Raw genomic sequence first — 21,952 nt, 5'->3', positions numbered from 1 at the left:
ACATCGACTACATGACGCGTTCATAACCCGATTTCCGGAGCTAAGTCATGTTCCGGAACAGAACGTCGTCAACCAGTACCGGGTGATAGTGAATAACAACCGAGTTGCCTTACCAACTAAGCAACAAATCTTCCAAGAGGTTTCACTTGAGCTCGGGCTGGAGTCATCAAATTACCGGACTAGTCAAAGGAGTAACACAAGTACTCCACCTGTAAGGCACTCCATGAATCCAGTAGTCAGGAGAAGCTTAATAACTGGGGATGTCGACCCAATTTATAATGAGGCTTTGACCGCATTCCAGGTCGCATTCACAGAGTATGCTGAGATTCTCCCAAACGCTAGGCCAAAGATCCCAAAACTGAAGTTTACTTCGGCAACTACTAACATCATTGCTGCCGTTGACAGAATTTTGGCTGATCGTTTGGCTAGCGAGATTACTGCTACAGAGGTTCACAGCCTGATCTACGTTGCAGCTGCCACGGATATTCGTCTCCATAACCAACATCTTAGAGCGAATAACAGAGGTATGTGCAGAGAGACTTTACCGTTCTGGATGTTTCGACTTAACAAAAGAGTCGAAAAGTTGAGAAAGGAGATTGGTCGTGTGACGCAAGCACTCCTTGGAAATCCATCACCAAGAGTGCACAGATCCGTTGCGAACATCATTGGAAACTACCATCTGTCCAATGATATGCCAATCGAAGAAATCCTCGAGGTGCTGAAGCAGAAACTTGCGGAATACTCCAATCGCATCCGTAGGTATCAGAAAAGCTTTCAGCGAAGGACAGACAACACCTTGTTCTTCCAGAACCAACGGGGATTCTACAAAAATCTCACTAGCTCAGATAGGGAAAGTAACCTCGATCTGGATCACGCAGAAGACTTCTGTAGAACTGTTTGGAGCGAATCCAGCCGTTGCAATTTAGAAGCAGCGTGGCTCCCACACCTTATGCGTTCATGCGAGGCTCTCCCCGAAATGACCATGCCTGACGTAACTGAAGTCGACGTTAAAGCAATCCTTGACAAGGCAGGTAACTGGAAGGCGCCAGGAGTTGACAAGATTCACAACTTCTGGCTGAAGCGGTTCAAGAGCACTCACAGGATATTTGCAAATCAATTTAATCAGATGATTGCCGATCCTGATTTAGTTCCACCATTTTTCACCAAGGGGATAACTTTCCTTATCCCCAAGGAACAGGGTGTCTCTTGCCCTTCAAAATGTCGACCAATTACTTGTCTTCCTACCATCTACAAGGTCTTCACTTCAGTTCTGTGCGCGAACATCTCAAAACATCTTGATGTTCATAAATTGATAGCTAAGGAGCAAAAAGGATGCACAAAAGGCTCCCGAGGCTGCAAAGAACAGCTTATAATCGATACGGTAGCTGTAAAGCAGGCTGTCCACCAAAAACGAAACATCCCGACAGCCTACATCGATTATAAATCAGCCTTTGACTCCATATCACATTCGTGGTTACTATAAGTGTTACGCTTGTATAAAATCAACCCGAATGTCGTTCTTCTACTGAGAACAGTAATGAAGAATTGGAGCACGAAGCTATCGGTATCTTCGCAAACATCGGGAGAGATACCAATCAGGCGTGGCATTTTCCAAGGCGACTCTCTAAGCCCACTGTGGTTTTGTTTGGCTTTGAATCCGCTATCCCATCTTTTGCATGAAAGCAAATACGGGTTCCAAGTCAAGCATGGCATATTGTCGAAATGTACATTACGCCATCTAATGTACATTGACGACATCAAATTGTATGCCAAAGACGAGAACCAACTTCGCTCCTTGCTGGACATCACCATCCAGTTCAGCAGGGATATCGGCATGCAGTTGGGTTTGGAGAAATGTCGCATAAAAACAATTGTTCGGGGAAAACACACCGACAACGAAGGATACAGCCAAAATAACATCCGAATTGAGGGCATGGATTCGGACGACATCTACAAATACCTCGACATATTGCAAGCAACAACACCAGCTGTGGCAATAATCAAATCTAAGTTGCTGGGGGAATTTGAACGGCGTTTGGATCTTGTCCTTAAAACTGAGCTGTACGGGAAAAATAAAATCATGGCAATCAACACCTTCGCCATTCCCGTCCTTCTATACACTTTCGGTGTGATACAGTGGAGTAATACTGATTTAGAAGCTGTCAATAGACGGGTAAGGGTAGTTCTTGCAAACAACAACATGCATAATAGAGCTGCCGAAAAATTGAGGATCACTACCCCACGTCATCAGGGAGGAAGGGGGGTACTTGATTTAAAAACGTTGCACTACAATCAAGTGCATTCTCTTCGTGAGTTTTTCTATGAGAAACAATCCTCTAGCCAAATACATCAGGCTACCTTCATGGCAGATAATAAATTATCTCCTTTGAACCTGAGAAGCAAAGAATGGGATCCCATGTCGAATGTTACTTCAGTCCAACAGAAGATCGACATGTGGAAAGCGAAACCCATTCACGGAGGTCATATCAAAAATTTGTTGTTGTCAGGCATTGACATCGAAGCCTCCAACAAATGGTTGACTAATGGTGTACTGTTCTATGAGACCGAAGCATTTCTAATTTCAATTCAGGATGCTTCGCTCCCAACAAAAAATTATAAACGGTACATTCTTCACGACTCCTCAATCACCAACTCCAATTGTAGGTTATGCAACTGTGAAGAGGAGACCATCCAGCACATAACATCTGCGTGCAGGATGTTGAGCAGTACCGAGTACACCAATCGTCATAACTCCGTCTGCAAGATTCTCCATCAAAACCTTGCGTTGAAGTATAACTTAGTGGCAACCTACCATCCTTACTATAAGTATACTCCGCAGAGAATCTTGGAAAATGATCGGGTCAAACTACTGTGGGATCACACTATTGCCACCGACCACAGTGTTAATCATAACAGACCCGATCTAGTTCTGCTTCTGAAGGAAGAACGAGCGTGCTTCATAATCGATGTAGCCGTACCGTTGGACCGGAACACTGTTGAAAAACAGAACGAAAAAATCCGGAACTACGGCCCCTTGGCAGACGATATGAAGCAGACTTGGAGACTACAAAAGATCGAAGTAGTCCCAGTAGTAATTTCAGCGACGGGACTAGTCCCGCAGAACTTACATAAAGCGCTGAAAACGCTTGATCTTAGGGCTGGACTATACATGGAGATGCAAAAAGCGGTTATCCTTGCAACCTGTGCTATAGTCCGAAGAGTCCTGTCCGGTAACAATCTGACCTAATGGGTTTCAGTCTTGATCTGCACTGTCTTCGATATAAGATCCATGTCTCTGTAGTGCAGGACCTCCGCGTAATTGACTGAAGTGTTTGCGACAATCGGGATGTAGTAATACATTTTCGCATGGTCGCACACACTTTGCGTTAAAACGCATCACCGCTGTGATGTGGGCCTTTGGATGTTGCCTTCAGCCCATCCTTAGGTTGGTCGCCCCTCGGTCCGGTTGGGCGGGAAGAGGGTCCGTGGGCTTTTTGATATATAAATAGCACTTACAATGGCGTGTGTGCGGAGGCATTATTGCGAGAACGAACCAGCAACTTTATTACCAAAACTCCGGGCTTTAAAACTCCCAGAGAAAACAAATTCATCATCATCATCAACGGCCCAACAACCGGTATCTGGTCAAGGCCTGCCTTAATAACGAACTCCAGACATCCCGGTTTTGCGCCGAGGTCCACCAATTCGATATCCCTAAAAGCTGTCTGGCGTCCTCACCTACCCCATCGCTCCATCTCAGGCAGGATCTGCATCGTTTTCTTTTTCTACCATAGATATTTCCCTTATAGACTTTCCGGGCGGGATCATCCTCATCCATACAGATTAAGTGACCCGCCCACCGTAACCTATTGAGCCGGATTTTATCCACAACCGGACGGTCATGGTATCGCTCATAGATTTCGTCGTTGTTTAGGCTACGGAATCGTCCATCCTCATGTGGGGGGCCAAAAATTCTTCGGAGGATTCTTCTCTCGAACGCGGCCAAGAGTTCGCAATTTTTCTTGCTAAGAACCCAAGTTTCCGAGGAATACATGAGGACTGGCAAGATCATAGTCTTGTACAGTAAGAGCTTTGACCCTATGGTGAGACGTTTCGAGCGGAACAGTTTTTGTAAGCTGAAATAGGCTCCTTTTGGCTTCCAAAAACCGTGTGCGGATTCCATCATCGTAGCTGTTATCGGATGTGATTTTCGACTCTAAATAACAGAAATTATCAACGGTCTCAAAATTGTATTCTCCTATTTTTATTCTTCCTGTTTAACCAGTGCGGTTTGATTTTGTTGATTGGTTGGTTTTCGATGCTGACATTGCCACCATATATTTTGTCTTGTCTTCATTGATATGCAGCCCCAGATCTCGCACCGCCTGCAGACAGTTTGTACTTCTCAGGTCGATATCGTCAGCATAGGCCAGTAGGGTGGACTTAAAGAGGATCGTACCCCTCGCATATATCTTAACATCACGAATCACTTTCTCCAGGGCCAGGTTAAAAAGAACACATGATAGGGCATCCCCTTGTCGTAGACCGTTGCTGATGTCGAATGGTCTTGAGAGTAATCCTGCTGCTTTTATCTGGCCTTGCACGTTGACCATGGTCATCCTAGTCAGTCTTATTAATTTCGTCAGGATACCGATTTCTCTAACTCTCGACTAATTTTTAGCTTACTAGCATGACATCTTGCTGACCGTCTAGGCTTGTGAGTACCGCCTTTCTTACTCTTGCAACATTTTCTGGTGTAGTTACACTGCGTCTCGGACCTGTATGCTTCTTATCCATTATGTTACGTATTGATCTGAAGTGTTTCACGCATCTGAGGATATTACGAAAGGAAACAACTGAAATGACGTTTTGTGCGGAGAAGGAATATCTCCACCACGCTCATCGCCCGCCACCACGCTTTCAGTAAAGCCGTCCATCTCCCGTGTGTCACCCAGTATATAGAAAATCACCGAAGGATCGGGGAATGAAGAATTTTAGTCGGCCTACGACTATGAGATAAATAACATATTAAGCATCATCCAAGAATTACGTGGCATGGAAAAGTAAAGGAAGAGTGTAAACTTCGCTGAAAGTTGGAGAGGCAGTTGAAACACATCTTCAAGAACTTCCAGCGATGGCGTGTGGGTGTTTTTGCTATGCCCCACATAGCTGCTTATGACAACCATAAATCAGCATATCAAATCGTGAATGACTAGGAATGATAATAAGAGAGAAAGAACCCTTTCCTTGGGGAGCAATAATAAGGGAGAATGAGCCTCTCCTCCTCTCCCATCTTGTCACAATTCACTTCGTTTCAACAATGATGTGGTTCAACCTCCACAAGTCTATGACTTGTTGGTACTGATGAAGGGAACAAGTGGTTCCCTAAATATTGGTATTTGCAAGACCAATAAATTAACACTAGCAGTTTGAAAAAGCAAGTTTTCATTATTTCAAATTCTAAATTTTGCACAGCTTAATATGTTTTCCGGTGCGATTCAATAACTTTGTAAGTGGTAAGATCCCAAGCGAATCTATAAGAAACTTCAACAAGGAAAAAGAAAGAAGCTCACCTGGGTTCACTTTCGGCAGCGAGCCGCCTATCCACCCCAGACAGCGTTCTTACCTCCTCGATGTCCGCTTCACGCCCGGCTAATCCTTTTAGGAATTTCTTTTCGGTTTGTACACAATCGAATGCTTCGTAACAAATTTTTCTTCTTGTGTTATTGATGTTGTGTCAGCCGCGACCACTGCAGATGCGTTAACTGCTGTTCCAGCTGATGCTGTTTTCGTCGCCTAGGAACCCCCTTGCGGCTTCTTATCCTGGCCAATTTCTTCATTGTTTTGGTTGATCACCCTTTTCTTGTCGAATTTATCACCGCCACCGAAGCTCCGCGGTACATAGACTCCTAAAATATGTATTTTTATTTCCTACTCTGTAACTTTTTCTACTGTGCCCTTCACCGGGCACGATTCAAATCTCTCCATCAACTCCATCGCTCATCAAAATCGCCGGGCGTAATCAGCTGTCCCCATGAGCCCGTGCCGGTTGCCGCTAGCATCGCCTTGAACTTCTAGAGTTAATGTTGCCAGCAACATACGCAGTACATTGACAGATGCGGCAGCTTTTTCCCCTCTGTCACGATCAATTCACCCGAATACATTCAATAAATGGAAATTTTAAGGAATTTGCACAATATAGAAGGAATTATTTGCTGAAAATGATCCTGCAAAAGGTGAATGAAATCCCGCCCCCGTTGCTGAGCCGCGGACACTTCAAGATTATGATTGGACTTGAAGGCAACCAGAAGCATCCTACTAGATTGGAAGAAAACTATTAGACTTTTCCTAACAATGTGTGAAATTCACACCCACTCCCAATCCCCGAATTTACCACGTAATGTTACTTCGATCATGTCTTCAACCCTTTATACTTTCCTTGCGCCTTCCGCATTGCCGTCTGTATACTCAAACTCCACCGACTCCACGACAAACTCTTCTCTGAGTAAAATCGCTAGCAGTAGAACAAAATTCTGAAGGCAAAAGGGCAAAACGTTAAACCAAAATAGGAAAGGTCATTCTTGCAATAATATACGCTGCCTCATTTGAGATTGTCCTGAAAGGTTACTCGCGAAAATTCCGATCACAAGTAATCTGCGACTGAATCTAAAATTCCGTACATTGAGCACCATCATAGGAATAGAAAAGATGTGCTCGGAATTCAGTTTCGCCTTCAACAAAACCCCGAACTTATCAGCTTTGACCTACCGAATACTGACTGCATTCCATTTTGTCCAATGAACTCCAGTTGACTGAGTCGGATCCATTTTTGATGTGAACATAATATTCGTTGGAGCTTGAGCTCAGAACCTCACTAAGTTTCTTCTAGGTTACAGCAGATATTTTTAAGACTTCATATTTTAAGTGCCCCACCACCGGTCTTTATTGTGAAAAAAGGGGTATGGGCACTATATTGGGATGCAAACAGGTTATTCCATTTCTTTATAACAACCCTTTAAGTGCCCACCAAGCATTCAAATTTTGCGTCCTCGCAAAGTTCTTTTAAACAGTCCCCCTCTAGCGGTACATATGGCCTGTTTGATCCTCCAGTGAAAATTGGTGTATGTATGGTAATGCGGCATGCGAAGCCCGCACCAGAGCAACTCATGTACCAAAACGCCCCTGTCAAAATGTAGTATCATTTACCTCGGCTAATATAATTCAGGCGTCAGATTGACAACTTATTCTGAACTTTTCCATCAACAAGTGGCTGCATTTTCAGTGTTTTCAGACTCTATGTCTAGCTCATCGTCCCTGATGTTTGTACTTCGGCAGTTCCACTCCGTAACCCAAATATTAAAATCATCAGCTACAATCTATGATTTTGACGTCTCTCTTCCAAAATCGATACATATATCTGCCATCTTATATTGTACCCTCGTCTTCTTTCTTCTTTCTCTACTCACTGAGATGGTTTAATTTTCACACGTTCATAATGCTGCCTTACCACTTGCATCTTTAACAGTTTGTGAGAATAGGTTCTGCGCTACTTCGTAAGCCTCATTTTTCCTTAGGATTTAACATTCTCCTATGTATAGGACACCTGTTTCTAGCTGCAGCGTGCCGACTGCCAACGCTCTCTTTTTCCTCGTAACACATATATTCAGGGTCATCTTTGCTCTCCCTGTATATGTAACCTTCTCGTCCACATTCCCTAACTTTTGAACAAGCTGCATTTTTCTGAGAATTGTTGTAAGCCCTACTAAACCTGCAAAATAGAGGACCAGTTGGCACAATTTCAGCCGCTGGAGACTCATCTTCATCCATTTCCGTCGTTACGAAAAACAGCGGTCATCATATGGAGCAGAGCTACTGGCATTGGTTCAGCAGACTTTTCCCAAGTTTTGTGCTTTATCGTGGCCGTCAATCTATGTCTTCACCCTGAGGCCTATGTATACTACCTTTCGACCACCTTTTCCGAGTATATGGTACCTTTATATTACTATAGTAGCCGCCCTATTTTGGCGAAGATTCAGTTGCTACTTAGTGTTTTCATATTAAGTCAAAAAAAAATCACCAAAAGTAATGTCTATCCAGAGACTATAAACGGGAGACATGAAGAATATAGGACCCTTTGGGAAATATTTTTCCCCAATAAATTGAAACGAATATTGTCTTCTCTTTATCTGGGTGAAGGCTCGCGAAGCGTTGCTATATCATTGAAAAACAACTGCCACTTCCTTGAAAGTGTGGGCGCTCCACCAAATTCAAATCAATATATCACCAAACTATTAAATCACTTTATTCCAAGTAATTCGGTTATGTTATCAAAATTATGTATTCACATTTATGTCATTTACATTACTTAACGATTTTTCGCTCTAATTATTCAGATTATACTTTTTGGCAACGAATATGTTGTTGCCGCGCCGGCATGTTAATCAATAGCGTCCTTCTTGACATTTTTCCTCTAGTCTCTTGTCAGGCCGTCAGCTGATTCCATGACCGTTCAATGCGGCGTCGGAGGCGAATTCTCGATGACGTTTAGGGTTGGCACCTCCGATGTGCCCTTTTCGATAGGGTTTTATCGCTCTAGTTGGTACTTTGAAGCGAACTGTAATATTACAACTAAATATTTGCTTTTTTCGAATGTAATACTGAAACATCTGCCATGATACAACTTAAATCAAATTCATTCCGTGTTCATATGTGTATCCAAAGCCTATTAAAATGTATGACCTTATTTTCTACCCTTCTCGATGAGAAAAATAGCCTCTTACCAAAATCATAACCACCAATCCAGCATATCGTTACGTTACCCTTTTTGTCATGAAGTTATTTTTATATGTATATGTTCACTACAATCATCCTAATTCAGTACTGTTTTATAATTCTCTTTCTCTCTTTTCTTTTTATTTTCTCTTTTTTATTGCTACTACTACAACATACGCGTCTCCCACCAGGTCACGGAAGTGGCGTTTTATTGCCAATTAATAATCAACTCCTGGTGTTAGCATTTTCGGCGACAGCATACTTCGCTCTAAATTAAAATTGAATATTCCTTTTTATCGGGAAAAAAAAAAACCAGATAGCGAACAATTCAATTGAATTTTTATTAATTTACTTCCTGATTCCATTATCCTTTTTCATTGATTTTTGGTCTTTTATGAAAAAAGCAATAACATTTTCACTAGAATTTTTTTTTATTGTCACTAAAGAATTTTTTTTGCTATTTATTTCTATTTTTGCTTATACCCGAATACTTTTATTTTTTATTATTATTATTACGCTAGGAGTAGTTCAATTTTCGATTATTTTATTTCACTTCACACTTCCCGTATGTATCATTTACTTGTGTTCGCTTAAGAAGAATGAAAAAAAAATTTAAAAAATTAACGACGATCTAAAAAAAATGTCCCTTTTTGCACTAAGCAAGGGACAAAAAATCTTAAATTGACTTAAATAAAATAATAAAATATATTGCATGGTGAAACGTTCAAGTAAGACGACTGAAAAGCTCACTATCACTAACAAAATCGAAGTTCAAAAAAAAAATTTAAAAAAGAAAACACTCCGGTCTACCAAACATAAATTCTATTCCAAGTGAGTTTTCCTTTCAATTCCTTTACAGAATTTAAAAAAAAACGCAAAACCAAGTTAACAATTTCTTTGTTTTATTTGTCGAAGTAAACATTGAAATGTTGAATAGTTTGAAAAGAAAATGAGTGCTCAAATGATGGAAATCTTAGCCTAGTGACCAGTAGCTGAACTGTTATTAGCATTTTGTGAATAGTGTAGATAATGTTCGGAGATGTCAAGCGAATGTCCTTCAGTGATTGTTTAAAAAAAATTAGTAATTTAAAAAGATTTCATTAGGTTTATTTCGAAATCAAAAGGAAGTGTCTCTCACTCCCGATAAAAATCACCTTCGTTTATGGTCTTCGGTTAAAACTGAAAACATGAGTAAAGTATACCCCCAATCCAAAGAAACAACAATACCGTCATCGGAATCAAACCGGCGTACCATATGTCATCGACTCTCCCAATTTATATGCTCAAGGTATGTGATCCCCTTTTCTTTTTCAGTCCCCAGGGTTGTAGTAACGATCTCTGGTCTCTGACCTGCCCCCCCCCAATCCCAAAATCAACCAAATTTTGTCTTTGTTAGAAAACTCTAGGTCCCCCCCCCCCCCTCTTTAAATGAGCCTGTCATCCCGAAATCGGTTCCTTAAGGTTTATTCGTTGAGGTTCAAAAACCTAAAGACTAATTCGAAGTCCTTATTCCAATAACCAAGTGGCACCTGCAAACCGAGCTCCATTAAAATATTAGTACCTCCAAGTGACAAAGGGCCTAAAGTCTACCAAAACCTTGCCGTCAAATTTCGTGACTTACTTTCTACCAATCCTAACTGTTTCTCCCAGTAGATATTTAAGGTCAAGGCTATCTCCCAGAAGTCCAGAAATTCATCTCTTTTTCATCTGGCCATTTGATGCAAAACCAAACAAGCGCCCTAAATTTTTCTCGGAACAGAACTGAACCCTTTGGTAACACTAAATTTCTTAAATCTCCACTTGCCGCATCAACACTGTGTCCTGTACCGGGACATAGTATAAAACCCGGCCCCGATTATATCACTTTAATTACATCTATGCTGCCTCAATGCTCGCTTTTAGATACATACATATGTAAATGAAAAATTCTCCAGCAATATCCACTTTTGAGCTCGGGCTTGTTTTGGATTTTCTCCAGTCAAACCCCCGCTCACAAGTGGCAGAGTCAGACGCCTCTCCTTTTTTAAGGCGGTCAAATAGGTTTTCTCTAAAACTTTCACCTCCTCCTCTCTCCTTATTCTGATGAAAATTCATAATTTTCTTGATATGGAAGTGTTAGCGTACTAAAGATACAAATCCTGAAATGCAACTGTCACGCTCGTCAAATGTGTCTGCCCCTCTTCGTTACCGTCTTCGAGCAGTGTGCTTCAAATACCCCAACGACTGTCGATGAAATCGCCGTTCTTCATCAACTGTTCCACACTAAGTAGTTCAAGAACAATCCGCTTGCTGATCATCTTAAGATAGTGGGTTCCATTGCGTGGCATAGTCCTCAATATCGGAATTCTCCACTGCCACTTCCGCCTTCTCATCAGCATCTGGAAAATGCATTTCTAGAAGGATTTCTATAATTTCCTCTCCCATTTTTCCATATGCTCCGTTGGGTCTCCTCAATATTCCTACAGGGTTAACTGAACCTTTAGCCAGAACGCCTTGGAGGTTCATTCCTTCTAGAGGCGTTTTCATTTCCCCATAGAATATCCTTGACGGATACCTCTATACTTTCCGAATCTCCCGCACTAGGTTATCGGTTATATATAGTAACGAGTTTTCCGCGGTAGGTCTTCCAGAGTTTAATTCCAACAGTCTGCGCTTCACTTTCATTATCCTCACACTTAATGCTGTGCAAGTGATACGCCTATAATAGCGGACCAACGCAACTACGTACGCAAACATCCAGGACGACCGGGGTTCAACCCCGGAGTAACTAGAAGCGTTCCTTCCTGTGTTTGGTGATGAACGTGAATCCTTGAAACTTCAATGGTCATCTGGCCAGTTTCAGTGAAGATCTGACTAGTTCATCAGCTATTTTAGCGAAACGTGGTCAATTACCATTTCGAATGTGGTGGCTTCAATGTACGCTCTAAATTTGTGCACTTCCTCCACCGCTGCCAGACATTCCTACCCAGTGACAGTGTAGTTTGGCTGACGTTGAGTAAGCTTCTTTGACATCTCCCTCCTCTTCAGCATCAGCACCGCTTTCATACCATGTTGATTTGCGTGACAATGCATGGGGAAGGGTTTGGAGGGTTTGGAGAAGTCAGGGCTGTGCAAGACCGGAGCCGAAGAGAGACTCGTTTTCATAGCGTCGAAGGCCGCGATGGCTTCCTCTGTCCAGCAAAACTGATGCTTCTTCTGAAGCATGCCTGCCAACAGTGCAGTCAGCGAAGCCTAACTTGGCACAAATCACTGATACCATCCACACATTCCAAGAAACCGCCGTAGAAATTTGACGGTCTTCGTCCGCGAAAAATCGTTGATGGTGCGTACCTTGTCGGGATTGATACAAATAATCCCATTACCGATCATGTGTCCCAAGTATCAAACCTCCTTCATGACAAATTGGTTCTCCTGGAGGTTCAATGTCAAGCCAGCGCGTCTCATACAGACAGCCACTCCGCTTAAGATGAGCAAGTGCTGGTCGAAGGTGTCTGTGATTGGCAGCAAGTGAACTAGATATACAAAGACTTGATGGCGCAAGTGAACAAGGATGACTTGGTCCATCAGTCGCTGAGGTGCATTGAGGTGCATTGATCGGTTATTCCCGACATCGATGACGTGTGTCGTTAGACTTTTATGCCCTAAGTCCTCCGAGTCCAAAGACGGAAAACTGCCAATGACAGTATCGAGCCTTTTTCGCTAGTATATCGTCAACTGGTGTTGATTGACGTACTAGACATGATCGTATTAGGACTAGCACAATTTGTCGAGGCGAACCGAGTGAATCCCTCTCACCTGTTGTCTATAGACCTATTGGATGACTGCGATATCCTTGAACTGCTGCAAGGCTGCACCCTAGGTCCATGTAAGGATTTCCTCAGATTGATACGTTACGGGCTGGTACCTAATGTGCAAAAGAAACTTCTTTACTTTTCTGGCCCGTATGGCTCGCGAACTGCTGCGCAAGTCAGTTCAGCAAAGCGAACACTGAGGAATGCGTCTCTCAAACGGGCACTCCACTTGATTTCAGATCAGACCAAATATGGAGCAACCTGCTCCCGGTTTGTTTAGCCCATGGACCCTCGTTTTGGGTTTAGCATCCAGGTATTTAACAAAATAAGAGACAGAAAAAGCTAGCCGGCCGAGGACACAGGCCAGGGATCAAACGAGATCAAGTAGCTTTCCAATTGGCCTGGTCCGGATTCAAGTGGAGGCGGGCCCTATCATTGTGGAAAAACCGATGCTGATAAAGCAATTATACGTAGAACTGGAACAATTGCAAGTCGCCAGGATACAAATTTTAGGATTGGCAAAAGTGGCAACATGAAAACCTAAACGTCTAACATTCCACCACTGTCAGTAATAGCGACAAATAATCTGCAGTTTTCGTCTATATCACTCACTCCACCGCTCTCCCCAGTGAGCCCAGTATGACTCCGACCTCATGCTGGTGAAGGGCTGGTTAATACCAAAACAACCGTAAATTGTCATCACAAAGCCCAATGCCGCGAATAATCGGTGCTGACTTTAGAAGTTATAGCGCTGTAGATGCGTTGAAGGTGTCATAAATAATAAAAACAAACTCCAATTGGGGCTTTGAATTTCTCCGAGATTTTACCTCGATACAGCACGTGACATTTTGCTCCTTCATATATATATTTGTTAGTTTCTCCGGAATATTTCTTCTACCTAGACTACTCTTGATATACTTCCTATTGACGAAAGCCTTCTCGAAATTTTTATGCGCAGCGTACTGGAGCTTCATTACTAGTGCAATTGACCACCATATACCACACTACGAACGAGCTTATAAGTGCTCAAATGTCCTTCGATAATTATACGGATTCTATGTACACCAAATCGCGCGACAGTCATTCTTTTTGGGAGCGATCCAGTTCTTGGAGTTTCTTCTGGACCACGGCTATTGTTGTGTTTAATGCTCTTCAATTTGCTTCTGATCTCAGCATCTGCTTCTCGAGATTACGAGCCCTGATAAGTGCGATGACGATTTCATTCAACTTCCTTATTTCATCCATGAACCTCAAACAGTTGGACATAATGTCCCCCGGGTTTTGAGTGTAGCGGCGTATTTGGACAAAGGCTATCTGTAACTATCAGTGGGGCCCGGCGTGAGGTGATAATTCAATTCTCCTTTCCTTTGTCTAACCCAGTTCTCGAGAGACAGGATCAGCGAATAATCTTTTCCAAAATGATCCCACTGTAGTCGCCGTCTTCAAACGGCTTTTTAAAAGTCACTTCAGACGGATTTGCCCTTATTCCTTGGCAGAGATAGTGCACTTCATTCACTACACCATTCAAAGGGATTATTCCCGCAGTGATACCCACTGCCTAACCCAGGACTGCCCTATAAGTGTTGCACACCCTCAGCGCGATTGGTTCATATACAAAACTCATCTTCCTCCGGTTCCCAGCATTGTCCACTGCCCCGTTTAGGCAAGAATCGGAAATATCGGTATCTGCAAAAATAATAAACCCTAGCGACGAGCAAAAATATGTCTTTAGCTCATTTATTTAACCGCTAGAAACACCATGATTATGCATTTTGTCGAGCTATGCAGCCAAGGGCTTCCATTTTAACCAAACTGACTACCATGCTACTCCTTTGACCGCCCTCAGAATTTTCGGCCTACCGAGGCTATGTGTTGAAAAAACTGCAGTGTTAGTTAGCTCAAACATCGCATCCTACGGTGAACCATTAGGTTCGAAGTCCAATGGCCAATCAAGGAAATCGCTGTCTTGCTCCAACATAGCTAAACCGCGATCTTCTTTCGGTGCAACGTCGATCCACCGATCCACGAAGATTACATCCCAGTCGTACTTCTTATTCAAAAATCCAAGGGACGATTTCTTACTATCTTTTGAGAGATCATTCCTTTCCAGGATCTTAAAGTTACAAGAAATTAACACTTTTAATCTGCTTGCAGAGTACTCTCTATACCCTTTCAATTCACCTGTTTATCCGAGAAAAGTCCCTTACCTTTCTAGTTCACATACTGAGGTGGTAAGTTTACCTGTAATATCCTTGACTATGCGAGCGATTCTCCTTCTCTTTAGAAGGTCATCCAATTCTTTGCTCATGTAATAGTATCCACCAACTGATTGAATCCCCTTCACTCTTACACTCTATAGATTTTTCGCTATCAAAACCCTGAACTGTCAGAAATTTCTGCCAGGGCCGTATGAGTAGGTCACTGATGCAACAGTTCCAAATCGGCTCTCGTGACTATCACCTTTACGTCGCAGTCAACGGCCCATGGAGCACATTCATCTAGAATTCTCGTTCGTAGAACTTGTAATGTCAGCAACGAGTCACTGGTCTCAACTGGATCGATTTGATTTGATTACACGTTTCACCGAGTTTGTCCAATGGCGAAGGAAACTATTGAAGTGATCGCGTACCTCGTTATTTCTTGTCATCTTCTGAAGCTATGATGCATGTTATGCTGCACTTTACCGGATCACAAATGCATCACGTTTACTCCCACTTGCAGTAGCAATAAGAGCCTTTAGTTCTCTACGCTCGTTAATCCACTCCCAGCTTTTGAACCAGCTAAATCTTTTGGCACCCCTTCTGGACGTGACCATCAACATTAATTGCGCCAGAAAAGAGAGCATTTTTAATAACACCAAGCCTCGTCAATCTTTTTCGGTGAGCTCTTTAAGATCCCATACAGCCAGGAAAATGTTGGTTTTCCCACTACGGAAAAGTAGCCCGGTCGGGCAAGCAGATCGCGTTTCGCCTTGAAGATGCGCACGCAATATGTAAGCGAAGTTTTGCGACCATCCAGTGAGGACTGCGTTCAAAGCCAATGTTAGCTCCTGTTTGGCACATCCGAAAAATAAATCTTAAATCTACTGCTGACTGCGATATGTTCGATCTGATTAGATTAATGTATATGTTCCCCCAACTAACATTATGATTGACACCATGGTGGAACAGTGTGCCGCTGATGACGAGATGGTAGAAGCTGTGGAATGCCATCAACCATTATCGCTATCATTGTGGTCGCCAAAACCATCTCCGAACCAGGTGTTGTCAAGTTCATCTTGGTACCCACATCACCCAGCATGAGCCCGACATCACCTTTAGCTAGTTTCAAGGCTTTGAGTGAAGTCTAAACTCCTCAGCTAACCAGAGAGTCACTACATTTGCCGGGCACTGACTTCCCTTCTTATTATTAAATACAATCAAACTGTGCAGAGTTTACCTTACCTGTTCCCCGAAGTGCCAAAGTATTACACAGTCATTCCTGACTCTTCCCTCCTCTTCTCTCAAATGGACTTGGGATCATATTTCGCTGTTATCCTTTTTTTTTTTTTTGGGAGTAGGGTAGGTGAATGCTTTTACGCACAGAGTGTTGGACTCCCGCTGGCGGACTACCAAATAAACACCTCCCTGTCATCAGAGAACTAGCCTAGAACCGTTTGACACATTACTTCGGGCTAGTCCTCCCGCTCTCCCGGCTTTGAGAGCCTTCAAGTCAGAGAATTTCTTTCACCAACGGGAGGGGAGGGGGAGGAAGGGAGTTGTTGTTAGTTCAGGGAACCCCTTACCGTCCGATCCCTCTGCCCGTCGAGTTTAATCTTCTTCGTAGTAAGAAGAGCCCGAAAATGCGCAATACGATTCCAGCTGCCAGCGCTCTTCAGCATCTCTCTGACAATGTTGTCTGGAGAGAGCTCCCGTGTGTCTGCATAAAGCTGCTGCCGGAGGCCGTCCCACCTCTCACAAGAGAAAAAGGTGTGTTCAGCGTCATCCGCCACTCTATTGCAGACCACACAGTCAGGAGATCGCGCTTTCCCAACCCTGTGCAGGTAAGACTGAAAACCTCCATGCCCACTTAGAAGTTGGGTAAGGAAGTAATCAATCTCACCGTGCTTTCTGGGTCTAATTTGTCGATGAGCCGTGCAGTCCACCTGCCCCTTGGCTCATTTTGCCAAGAAAGTTGCCACTCGTTAAGGGTGCGTTGACGTTCTTCACGGGCAACCACTTCTCTTAAGTTTTCGCCCTTACGGCGATAGATAGCTTTTCGCTCCTTGGCAAGGAGGGCAACGGGGATCACTCCCGCAATCACCATCACAGCCGGTTCGGAGACGGTGCGATAAGCAGACGCCACTCGCAAAGCTCCCCGCCTCTGAACTTGAGCGAGGCGTTTACGATGCACCTCCTCGCCAAGGGCATCAGCCCATACCTCCGCACCATAGAGAAGGACGGACTGCGTTGCTCCCATGAGGAGACGTCTCCTAGTTGATATAGGGCCGCCGACATTCGCCATTAGCCGACTCAAGGCCGCAACTCCTGCTGCGGCCCTGTCCGCTGCTGCTTTGATTTGCTCGAAGAAGCTCATCTTCGAGTCGAGCATTAAACCAAGGTATTTAATCGCTGGTTTTGACTCTATAGTTAACTCGCCGATCGATATGGGACGCAAGGTCGGGATTCCCCTTCTGGTCAAGATGACTACTTCGGTTTTTTCCAGCGCAAGATTGCAACCGTGAGCAGTCATCCATCCGCTAACCCGTCGCATCAATATGCCAAGTCTGCTTTGCGCCTGTTCAACAGTGAGTCCGGCAACAAGTACCGCAACGTCGTCTGCATAACCGACCAGGTGCGACTCTTCGGGCATCGCTGTTATCCTTAGATGACATAAGAGAGTACAATACAGAGGTCAATCAACTGTTTGACACCTTCATTCCCGTGCTTGAAGCTCATTTTAGCCATTATATCTGCAGAGTCTAATCTTCAGAAACTGCCAAAACTACACAAAATAATTCCACTGGCTTAAAAGCCTCTAGGAATATTGACTTTTGCCCAGTATTATTGCTGTTTCATTAGGCAAAGAGACCTCCCCAATTCACCATTGGCTCATTATTGCCAAAGTCTAAGGTTAACATGCTCAATCCAACCATTCGCGATCCCGACCAAGTATCCCCATCCTAATGTGGTTACCTGAAGGCATTTGATTGCTCAGGGTCTCTTCTCATCCTTCTGAAAATTGCAGAGTCATTTGAATGCCACCAATAACTTTCTATTAAGGCCACATGAAATAAACGTTAATGGCCGGATTAGGTCCGTCCATTTTCTGAGACGCCTTGAAATTGATTCAAGCTAGAGTATTTCTTTCGATAAAGATTGAATTTTCAACCCCACTCCTGGAACTGATGGGAAGGTTATGGGGGATGTCCTCCTCTTTAACCCCGATCCCCCCATTTATAAAGCAGACGTGCTCCGGATCTTCCCGGACATTGTCGCAATAAGCTGCCCAGTTTAAATTTATGTACATAGATAACGCTTACATGCCACATGACAGATCGGATAAGGTTGTCGTTAATTCATCCATGCATTCTTTACGTCTAGACCTTAATATTGGAAATAAATCAAGGAAAGTCATCACTGTTGCCGTCTTTTCAACGATTCCGCTTGCCCGACGTTTTTCACGTGTTTATTAAATTGAATTCCTTGTCCTGAATATCGGTCGGCATCGTTCCAGCAAAAGCGGGTGCCTCATCATCCCATACATCATCCCCCCTCCCCCGTCCCCTCAGGAGCGATCTTTCTACCAACCATATTCTTCTTTTGGATGGGATTCAACTGATCAGTGTAGTGCTTCGTTAAAAAAGATTGAATTCAACACTCGGTCTATAGGAAGCCTAGCAGCACATCATGGTCGGCTGACATTTAGCATTATTCTTGTCAGAATCACTATTCCCCCGACAATATCCTTTCGTACATCAATTTTTCTACCAGAACAGTAACCAATTCGATGGTGTCAACAATTATCTGGCCCCGCCGAAATCTAATTGTCCGATTAATAAACTTCCCAAATTGTCAATTACAGGCTATTTATTAAAAATTATTCGCTTCAAGCAACTGCACTAGTTCTTGCTCCCCTCTCCACCAAGGTAGTCTTGGGTGAATCCATAAACAAGTCCGGCCTCAGTTTGGTTGTAAACCTAAAGGTTTTATTGGGTATAACGTCGATTTTTGGTGCGGCCAATCCTGCTATAAACCTCAAGTAGCTTTTCCATCGTATTACTAAGTTAGGTTAACTTTAGTTTTGCAGAGGAAGCCACAGTTCCAAACACTCACGCCTTTTATCCATTATACTATTCCCTAAAGTCCCTTACTTTACTTGCGCTACTTGCAGACATTTGTTAATCTGGGAAGGTTTCCACAAGGAGCTAAAGAAAATTTTTACATCAATTGCTTGGCCCATAAAATGGCACCATGCCACCCCATGAGTAGCAGAATGCCCTCCCTCAAACTATCGAAACAAACAGGAATGAGGTAACACTCCTAGAAGTAAAGGTCATCCTCTTCAACCGCGATGAGAGCTCATGACGGTCGCCCGCCTTTAAAAAGTATGTGCTTCAAAATTGTGAGAAGAGGGGATGTTTTCATATCATCATCGTTAAATTTAATTTATCAAACCTTTGGAGAGGAGGCGGCAAAGAGGATGTCCAAATAAATGATAAAAGACGCCTTTGGAAAATTAACAAGCGATCGCACCCCAACTTAAAAGTTAGGGAGGCTCCAAAAAGGGATATCACCGCCGCAATTATTTAACGAGGTCTACTAGATGCCACCGTTGCGGGGGGCGGCCGCATGGGATACGAGGAAAAGTACCTCCTTTACCTTTCTCCACATCCTCCTTACAACCCTACCTTTATAACATGAAAATTGCCCCACTTTCAAACGACATAACTTTTTGAAAGGATAACCGCCTGTATTCTTCGGCGGGATTACAGAAGTGGGGCTTTTCTCTTCCTCCTGCATACCCTCTTCTCTAAAGGTAGAGGTGAGCATTCGAACTTCGTCATAAAAATGTCAAAAAATCTCCACTTTGAGGCATTATAATTTTTTAAAATGGTTGAAAAGGGTCTCCCTCGTTTTCCTTCGATACCTCTCCGCTCCCTTCGTGCATGGTTGAAAATTCAACTTTTATTTTTCTCTGCTATATCCATATTTGTAAATATAATAGTTCATAGGCTCCGTATCCCCTTCCGCTATTTTCGTTTCTCTTAGACGATCTTATTGCAATAATAGTAAATGATGAAAATCCTTTTAAATAAAAAAACAAATGCTAATGAATTTGTGCCATTTGAAACATCGTCTTCAAATGAAGCGAGTGGATCACATTGAACTTATCAGAAAGGAAGTTTTGAAAAAAAATGTCACTATCGTCCATCAATTATCAAAGATACGACCTGAAATCCGATTTCGAAATAATCCTCAAGGACATTTCTGTATCAATTTTAAAAATATAACAAACTCATGCCAAATGCATACAAACAATCACTGGATGACAGAAAAGCTGAAAATATTATTCAAAATGCGTTTATCATTCATCGATCAATCATTTAAACATAAATCATCAAAAAATGTCATTCCATTCATCGTCCAACAAAGAAAACAAAAATATCCTTTAAAAACCACTAGACACAATCCATCACCGCCACCACCCCATTCCACCCCATTCCACCCCACATCGACTCTAATTTCGAATGCATCCACCGTAGACACTTAGTGAGTAGACGATTTTTGCTCGATTGAACGATTTAGTCAGATATCAGTTTCCCTATCTTCAGTAGTGTTTGCCTTGCTCCTTAGAATACTTTGATTGCTCCTTCCACATTCACCCTTGCACCTGCTACCAGCCACCGCTTCTTTCCGCTAGTTTACTATTAAGTGAAACAGTGTTAACTCACACCATGGCATTCTCAGAAAACATTACAGTTGACATGAAAATCAATCACTCGACTACACCCCATACGCTAGAATATATTCTGTTGAACTGTGACTAATAAGGCCACCCCCCAAAATTACAAGCGCATTTCAACCCCAATCAATGAGATGACCAAAAACACACTCCGCAACAGGATATAGCCTCAGAAAAGATGATTCACTCCTTCACAATGTCTAACACCACCACCACCACCACTATCTGTTACAACACACAAACATCTAGTTATTATTATTTATAATTTAAGGAAGCATAACTATAGATTTTTACCAATAAATTGGATGCAATAACTAAACGTTATCTTTCATTTTTACTTGTCGCCTATCAATTAAAAACGTCCATATACAATCACATCAAATACTTGGTGAATTGGTAACCAAAATTCGTGTGAAATCATTAAAAAGGTATCACGGAGGCCCCCAAAGAGGATCACGGCGTTCTTATAATTTGCATCATAGCCGCCGTCTCGTTCCTAACTTGTCTCCTATGCACACTTTGTCATCGCAAAAGAAAACGACGGCACCATAGACAACTAGGCCTTCATCGAAATGCAGCTCATTATGATTCAACAACAAGCGCTACAGGTGAGTCATCTTTTTTAATTAGAAATTAGTCATCAAATCGAAGGTTTCGATGGTCCTACCAGGGACCATGAAACTATGCACAACTCCTAATTTATAATCAATACGAACACCTCATTGCAATCAGCATAAAAAGTTGTTAAATTTCAAGGATAATTCGCTAATAAGGTAACCATTGTGCAGAAAACCTAGAATGCGCTTCAGCTCCCCCCACGACTGCCCGAGACGCTCCCACTCCTCCTCTACCGTTCTGCGCCAAGTACTCTTGGGACAACCCACTCATCGGCCGGAGTGGATTCCACTGCACTGCATAACCCACAATGCAATTGTCGCCCCTCTTTGATGTGTGACTTATCCACTGCCACTTCCGTCTACCTATCCCATCGCATATGAGAACCAAGCCTCTGCGCTGACAGAGTTGTTCGTTTAACATAGTGTAAGGCCAGCGTACTCCGATGGCATGACACAGACAACTCCAGGGAGCTTGGAACTTTTGAGTAACAGTAGAGTTCACTTTCCACACGCCACTCCCATATAGCAGCACAGAACGGTCTCAACTTAACCTTGATGCTGAGACAACTGCATTTCCAAATTTTAGGCAGAACATCGAAAGCGGATCTAGCACTACTGATGCGTCTGGCAACATCTAATTCGGTGCACCGTCAGCAAAAACCACGCTTCCTAGATATACGAATTAATCCACGCCTTCGATGGTCTGCCCATTAACAAAGATAGGAAGAGTACAATGACCGCCAGACTGAGAACCTTGATTTTGTTGGTGTTTATCTTAGGTCCAACTCTGCTTGCCTCTCTTTCAAAATCAAAAATCATTAGGCTAAG

The 21,952-nt window shown here is 43.0% G+C and overlaps 1 protein-coding gene across 9 annotated transcripts in view; it reads left to right on the top strand.

Annotated features, from left to right (window-relative positions):
* LOC119651139 (dorsal-ventral patterning tolloid-like protein 1) overlaps positions 1-21,952 on the top strand; it is a 729,793-nt gene that overhangs the window by 692,611 nt on the left and 15,230 nt on the right. For 6 of the 9 annotated variants that reach the window (XR_005249427.1, XR_005249426.1, XM_038054535.1 and 3 more), the window contains one exon: positions 20,936-21,115. Coding sequence is in view for 4 of the 9 variants with exons in the window: in XM_038054535.1 (XP_037910463.1) it covers positions 20,936-21,115 (180 nt within the window). In the remaining 5 variants the exon portion in view is untranslated. Of the gene's footprint in view, positions 1-8,963; positions 9,604-20,935; positions 21,116-21,952 lie in introns of those variants that run through there. The other 3 variants (XR_005249428.1, XR_005249429.1, XM_038054536.1) reach the window with 2 other exon arrangements.

This window comes from Hermetia illucens, chromosome 3, assembly GCF_905115235.1.
Source record: "Hermetia illucens chromosome 3, iHerIll2.2.curated.20191125, whole genome shotgun sequence".
Taxonomy (NCBI): Eukaryota; Metazoa; Arthropoda; class Insecta; order Diptera; family Stratiomyidae; genus Hermetia; species Hermetia illucens.
Note: the sequence above shows the minus strand (reverse complement) of the source record. Positions and strands in the feature narration are given on the sequence as shown.